Consider the following 8142-nt stretch of genomic DNA (forward strand, 5'->3'; position numbering starts at 1 on the left):
AAACTTGAATGAATGGAGCTCGAATAGAACCGAAGGAGATTCGATAGGGCGATAAAAAAGAAACTTGTGCAAACAAATTTCCCAAAATGAAGCTTTAGCCACCCTAATAGACTTCAAGATCTAAGGTTTCTATTGAGGTCCATGCGTGAAGTGTAGCGGATCAAAATTTCTTGATTTGAAAAGTTTTGATAGAGAACTTTCTAAAAATCGGTCAAATCCTAAATCTGGAGTGATAAATGAATGAGGTTTAGTTCTAGCATTATACTCAATGAATTTCACATGTACCAAATTCAGTTGATTTTTGTCTTCTTCCTTCAAATATGATCGCATACATAACCCATTTAGATTTTTCTACCATTATACACAAAAAGAACCATGACTGAGCTTTTTTTTACACCCATTTACTCTCTTTTACAAATAAAAGCTCAAACACTAATATACTTGTTTTTACTTCAATTTACTTTTAAACAATGCGAAATATGACAATAGAGATTTACTTTATGAACAATAATAACCTAAATAACACTTGTAAATGAGCGTAATCACAAGGTCCAGTGATGGAAAGGGAGGAAGAGTGGCAATTTAAGAATCCACAACCAATCAAAAAGTTACACCTAGAAGGGAATGACAAGAGACCAACTCCAATCAAATCTCATAGGCCAGTTGTCCCATAGCGACATTCACTCCCCACTCTTTGTAATGAGGTCTCTACACTCCTGAACCCTCCAACTTTTATCTAACAAATCCATTAATTTTAAAAATAAAAAATAAAAGAAATTAATTTTATATCTAATAGATACTAATTAAAAATATTTAATTAATAATAATAAATACATATATATATATATAGTTGTAGACTGGTAATTCAATGATATGTGAATTTGTGCCCTTATACCTTAGAGGTGCAATACAGATTCCAGACAACCTTTTTAAATGCGTCAAACGCGCTTTCAGCTTCCTTCCTTCTACATAGGTGCAAAGAAAGTTTGGTAAGGAAGAACTATTTAAGAGGAATAAATAACGACATGAGACCATGAAGGTTGTAAAATCATTAACAATCTTAAGAATATTTTCTTTTATGGCTCTTTTTTTCTCCCAAATTTTATTAGAATAATGAGTTTTACATCAAAATTTTGGTTTATTTTATCACTTTATAGTATTTTGAGTCTTCTTAATCTAACCTTTTTTTATTAAAATAAAAACTGAAATATTTTCTAAACATTCTTTCCATTATGGCTACCGTTTTCTTCACTCCATCCACTCTACGCAAACTCCACAAAGATCAATTAGCAAAACAATTATGGGAATATAATTCAACTAATTAAAACCTAAATCTTAAGCTAAGTATAAATCATTGAATCTAAGGCCACAAGTTCTTTTTTTTTTTTTTTTTTTTTTTTTTTTTTTTTTTTTTTTTTTTTGGAACTAAAAAAAGCAAGAAAACAATTGAAACCAGAAACAACAAAAAAGTAAGATCAATTTCCACTCGGGAAATTTTGTATGACTTTTTCAATCAATTTTAGGGGGGGAAGAAATACCTATTTTATTTTTGGTTTTCTAAAAACGAATTCTACATATTGCTTTAAAAGATAATAAAAGTATAATCAAATTATTTAAAGGTACAAATGTGTTTGTAAAATGGTGAAAATTTGATAAAAGCAAACATAACTTTAAAAATAAAAAACCTATCGCAACACTAAAGTTACGCCGTGTTTCTTCCAGAAAGAATGATTCTAAAATCAACGGCGGTTTCCTTTCAAGTGAAGTTAACGACAGAAACAGAGAAAATTCGCTCGGATTATATAAGGCCATAACAAGGTCTTTGTGAAAGAACTTGTTAATGCATATGACGGAATCGAGTATCTGATCATCCGACATTCTTCCACAAAGAATGTTTACAAGATTAATTGCGGTTTCCTTCCAAAGAAACAAAGCAATATATCGACGGAAACGGAAAAAAATCGCATCGAAAATCGAAGGATGATACAAATTCTAAATTGACACGACAGAGGAACGAACCTTGACAGCAATGGCTGCCGTGCCGACTAAATAAAAGATGATCGATCGAACCAATCATTTAGAACAAGAGAGGAATCATTCATCGATCCACATATAACTAAATAAATTCGTAAGGCGCACAATATTTTAACAGCGTACGTACCTCAATCATCGCGACTCCATTTTCTAATGCAAATATCGATGCAATATTTCAAAGCTATATATTCATGCATCCATTACAGACCTGCATTTCAGAAACCGAAGCAACCAAATATCTGAAAAACAGGAGCAAAATAAGAAAAGTATTATTCTATAATCATATTAGAGATGGAAAGAGAACTGTGCGATTACAGAATTAGAACAAACCGAACCAATTCTCCGTTTCCGAACTCAGTCCTATACATTGATCAGTAACAGATTTCGCCACGCCGATATGAAAATCAAGAGAACATAAAAGAAAGAGAAAATTTCGAGAAAGCATTTTTAGTGTGAGAGAGAGATAGAGAGAGAGAGAGAGAGAGAGAGAGAGAGAGAGAGGAAACTCGTCTCTCATCTCCCATCCTTGCAGTTTTGAGAAATGGGAAATATTAACGCAAACTAGAAACTAAAATTTACAGCCAATGAAATGACGCCACGTAAGCAGTTACATTTTAATCCACCGAGCGAGCTGGGCCGGGTTAACAATCCCAGGCAAGTGGGCCCCCTCCATCTTCAAGATGCTTGCCACCTCAGCATAGCTCTGATTTTCCTTTTCAACACTAGGCGCAGCGGCGGCTTCCGGCTTCGTCTTCTTATACTCGGCTGGCCGCGAGCAAGTCATTCCAACGGCTTCACTTCGAGCCGGCTCGTATATCTCCCCAAACAAAGTGCCTTTACTGAGAAACTCATGAGCCAAGTAGCCAGCCAGAAGGCGATTCGACACAACGGAGTCGGCTCCCACAGCTTTCGGCTTCACAAACGCCTCAACTTCCTTCCGCTTCCTAGACGCCCCAGGAGGCAACATGGTGGTGGTGGTGCGTGAGTGAACACTACTCATCTTCAGCCTTAGATCATGCCACGTGGCACTACAAAATGGTAAAATCGTAAATTCCCACTCCTAAAAAGGTTCACCCGTCAAATCACTAGAGTTGGACGTTTCGGACGTAACAAATTTTAAATCGTGAAAGATAAGAGGAAAAGGACAAAAAAGATAAAAAAAAAAGGAAAAAAACTAAAAAAGGAAAATAATCATAAAGGACTTGGTGCGGTTAAAAAAACAACAACGAAGAAGAAGCAGACGGTGAATGCCAGTAACTTTAGCAACGAAAAGGGTGAAAACGTAAATTCCGAAGGTAAATCCAGAGAAAATGGTATGTTCAAACCGAATCCGAAACGTCGACACGACGGAATCGGATCCAGGGGCGGCGATTGTTGCGGCGGCGATGGATGAAAATACGGCCAGATTTAAGCACCGATGGCGGTCTGGAGAGTCGCCGCCGTAGACGGCGAAGGAAAAAGGAGAACCTAGGGTTCTAGGGTTGAGATTAATATAAAGAGAGATTGAGAGAGCGAAAGAGGAAAATGAAAAGAGAGAAACAAAAAAGGCGAAAATCTGAGAATATATATGGGCGAAGAGAATGAGGGGAACTGGTGGTTCTTGATTATATTTGGTGTGAACTTATGAAACTACCCTTATTGTTTGTCCAAAATTACTGGATTTGCCATCGTGTATACGAAATGACAGGAATCTCCCTGCTACGTCGTCGTTTTAGGCTTTAGTGGACGGAAGTACGATTTTCTAGCCACGATTGGTACCATTCTAATTTTAATGATATAGCCTGATAAATATAAATACGATATTCTTCATTTATATAATTAATTTCAAAAAATAAAAACGTGCAATTAATTCACGTTTATGGCGAACTAATTATTTAAACTCAATTTAATGAGCTAAGAAATCAAAAGTCAAACTCGCATTAATAATATGAAAGTATATTTATTTTAAGAATTAAATATTATAATAATTTGATTTAAAAAAAATTAATATAACCACTCAAACATAGATCTCGAGCAAAAAATAATCGACTCAGAAAAAATAAACAACATATCTCATATAACTTAATTATGATTCTCGAAATTAATATTTACGAAATTGAGATTTTACGACAGAGATAGAAAGATTTATTTGATAATAAATATTAATTAATTTTTTTAAAAAGACGCAGAAATTTATTTATTTGAAGTTAAAAGGGTCAATTGAAGTTTAATTTAATAAATAAAATATGAAATATTAATATGAAAAAAGAAAGGGAAAGTGATGAAGATTTCATGACCATACCTAACGCGCTAACATTCATGATATTGTGACACACCAAACAATTTTTTCTAATATTAATTATGTATTGTTAAATTTTTCTAAATTAAATAAACAAAATAAAATTTATTTATTGTTATTAATTATTTGAGTTCGTTTGGGACTAATTTTTCTAATATTTCGAATTTTTTTATAGTTATAAATTTATAATTAACAAAATTTTAATTATTTTAGATGAAAATACAAGTATAAATAGGGTTAGGGATGTTTAGACCGAAAATTCTATTCCCACAAAATTTAAGTGAAGATTCCTTAAAGAGAATTAATGAGGATCGAGTTCCGTGTGATGAACTTTGGTCTGTTTATTATTTATTTTAAAATAATAGTTATTTTAAAATTTTTATTTTAATATTAAAACAAAAATGATTTCTAAAAATTCAAATTTTAATAACTTTTAATAATTAAAAAAAATATAAAACAATACTACAATTAAATTTTTTTACGTATAATATTCTTTAGATATATGTTGAAAAATATATATCTTAAGCGAGGTAAATATGAAGATAAAACGTCTCATTAAACGTCTTCTACTCTCTCATTTCTTGTTAAACGTAGAATTTTCGTACAGATAAAATAAATATATCTAATCAAGATGTAGTAAACGAACACGAGCTTGTGAGATGATAAAGCTTATGTGAAGCTCGCAATCTACGTGGTATTTGACCATTTTGAACAAAAATTAGTGAAAAATAAAATAAAATTAATCTCCAACCATCTTATTATATTTTTTATTTATTATATTTTTTTTTGTCGTGGAAATGTAACGACTCCTACCTTATTTAATGAGTTTACGCGTAATATAAAATAAGAAAAGCATTTTCCAACCACTTTTCATACATATCGAAGCTGCAACTTGCCGGAATTTTCTCTCTCAACTATCACATTCTCTCACTAAAATTATTATTATAAATTTACTCCTTCAAATTTAATATATTTAAAACTTATATTATTAAATATAAATATAAATTTTAAATATATTTAAAAAATATTGAAACGAAGATAAAAGAATTTGTTATAAAAAATAAAAAATAAAAATTTTAAGAATCGTTTAATTATAGCTTAAGAATTAAAGAGTATACTAATTACATAATTATTAGTTTTTTTTTTTTTTTTCATGATATAAATGAAATTTGTATTTTAATGTAGAGGTAAATTTTAACGATTCAGATTAACCAAATTTGAACCCAATCTCGAATAATTGCGCGAGAGACTATTTAAGACAACGTAGCTAGATCGGGATTATACCAAACCACAATGATCAGTTTCCGCAAGACTTTTTGCAAGATTCAAACACCTATCATGATCGCTATTGTCCATTTTTGTGCCCACGAAATGGGGTACCGCTCTAATAAATAATTAAATTGTGATAATTTTTTTAACCGAGCGTATATTTAAATTATTTATATAATGAATTTAAATCAAATTATTATTGAATTAATTAATTAAAGAAAAAATTTAGTCATTCTCGAGTCTAAATAAATGAATCATGATTTAAATCGATACTTTATCGGAGCTTGAATTAATAATGGAAAAATAATTCATCCACTTTTGAGCTAAAATTCTGGCATAATAAATTATAAAAATATGATCCATAAATGTCCTTATCTATGTCCCAATCTTAGATTATTTGTTTTTTATTCAATGTCATTTTCTTCTAAAATTTTTCTAATTCAATTAATATATAAAAATCATTTTTAAGTATAGACTATAAAATTTTAAAATACATTCAAATTTTAGATATAGTTTTATTTTATTTTCTATTTTTAAAAAATAATTGTAAAATTTAATATTATGGATGACATTTGATCATGGCTTGAACAAGATAAGATCAGACGAATCAGCAAGAAATTTTCTTTTTTCTTTTTTTCTTTTTTTTTTTCCCGGTCACATTCTTCCCTCATTAAATAAATATTATTATATTGGGCTTTAAATGATCCAACTCTTTATACATGGGCTGATGGGCCGGCCCATAAATTTTGAATCCAACTATGCATGTAGTGGCCACACTATATATATATATATATATTTGAATTTAAAATGCTCAAAATTTAATGATTAGAAAGATCCGATCAACTCGACCCTACTTTATCCGTTGGGTGCGGTGTAACGAGCAAAATCCGCCGCTGGCAGATATTGTCCTCTTTGGGCTTACCCTCAAGGCTTTAAAACGCGTATGCTAGGAGAAGGTTTCCACACCCTTACAAATGGTGGTTTGTTCTTCTCCCTAACCAATGTGGGACATCACAATCCATCCCCTTCGGGACTCAGCATCCTCATTATCACTCTTTCCTTCCTCCAATCAATATGAGACCGCCCCCAAATCTACCCTCTTTGGGGCCAGCGTTCTTACTGGCACACCGCCTCGTGTCTATCCCTTTCGGGGAATCGCGAGAAGGCTGGGATATCGACCTGTGTCTGGCTCTGATACCATTATATTCACAAATATGGGCAAAATTTAAAATTGTATTATATTTATAAATATGACCAAATTTTGTATTTAAACATTTATTAGGATAATACGTCACCTTTAATATAATTATTTTGATTTATTTAGAAAGCATTTATTATTCATTTAATCCCATTATGATAATACCAAAGTGTTTACATTGTTATTTGGGGGCTGATTTGTGGGTGGGTTTACTAAAAGCTAAAAGCATTAATCACTGTATTAGAAGTATATAAAAAACACATATTAATTATAAATAATACACAAATAATTCCAATAATTAATCACTAAAACCAAAATAATTATATTAATAATGCTACCCTCTTTTTTAATTAATTAAATTTTTGCTAAATAATAAAGTCAAAGTGCCCTAGATCATAATAAATTAAATAATATTTCATAAATAAAAATATAATTTATTACCCAATTTAATTTATAAAAACTCAAAAGTAGTCAATTTCACGGTTAAAACGCGTTATTATCTTGGTTGGCACATTGCGCGGTGTTGACTCTAATACTATTTGTAACAGTCAAAGTGCACTGCTAGCAGATATGAATACGTGTATAGGGTTAGAAGCAGAAGGAAGGCGAAGTGGGGAAGTGTTAGTAGTTGAGATGAATTAAATGCGAAGGAAAAATGGGGATTTTAATGGAATATAAATAGGTGTGTGGATGAGGGTGGAGAGTTCATCCATTGGGTCATTGTTGATTGGGCTGTACCAAGATGGGTAGTGGCTGGAACAGAGTGGCTTTGTTCTGTTTGTTATGTTTTCATGTTGTTGTGTCGGGTGTGCTTGCTAGGGGAGTGGCTAAACCGAGGAATGAGGAGGAAGAGAAGTTTCTGTTCTTTGGCAAGGGTGGTGGACTAGGAGGTGGATATGGTAGTGGCAGTGGTTGTGGAGGAGGAGGAGCTGGTGCTGGCAGTGGTTTTGGAAGTGGAAGTGGTGGCGGCGGCGGTCTTGGAGGGGGAAGTGGAGGAGGCTTTGGAGGGGGTCATGGGATTGGTGGTGGTGTAGGAGGTGGAGGTGGAGATGGAGATGGAGATGGAGGCCTTGGAGGTGGTGATGGTGGCGGGTTCGGTAATGGTGGTGGTTATGGCGGAGGATTTGGAAAGGGTGGAGGGGGGTTCGGTAAGGGCGGTGGATACGGTGGTGGCATTGGAAAGGGTGGAGGACTTGGTGGTGATGGTGGAGGTGGAGGTGGCTCGGGTGGTGGATTTGGCGGCGGCGGAAATGGACACCACTAAGCTTTACTTTGCATTAAAAATCCCATAATCACATAAATACACATCAAAATGTTTTGATGCATTAGATTACTTAAAATGTTTTGTGTACCTTTATGCTTC

The 8142-nt window shown here is 32.9% G+C and overlaps 1 protein-coding gene across 1 annotated transcript; it reads right to left on the reverse strand.

The window, feature by feature from the left end:
- Positions 1-2288: 2288 nt before the first annotated feature.
- On the reverse strand, positions 2289-3529 carry LOC111778588 (uncharacterized). The gene has a single exon (XM_087119240.1). It carries the CDS (start codon positions 3032-3034, stop codon positions 2642-2644), a length of 393 nt encoding a protein of 130 aa, XP_086975366.1. The 5' UTR covers positions 3035-3529; the 3' UTR covers positions 2289-2641.
- Between the last annotated feature and the right edge of the window lie 4613 nt (positions 3530-8142).

This window comes from Cucurbita pepo, chromosome 17 (genome assembly GCF_057944985.1).
Source record: "Cucurbita pepo subsp. pepo isolate OVF chromosome 17, ASM5794498v1, whole genome shotgun sequence".
NCBI lineage: Eukaryota > Viridiplantae > Streptophyta > Magnoliopsida > Cucurbitales > Cucurbitaceae > Cucurbita > Cucurbita pepo.

Bases quoted from the DNA above. Each gene is read 5' to 3' on its own strand.
- LOC111778588 (XM_087119240.1), bottom strand. From the start codon at position 3,034: ATGAGTAGTGTTCACTCACGCACCACCACCACCATGTTGCCTCCTGGG.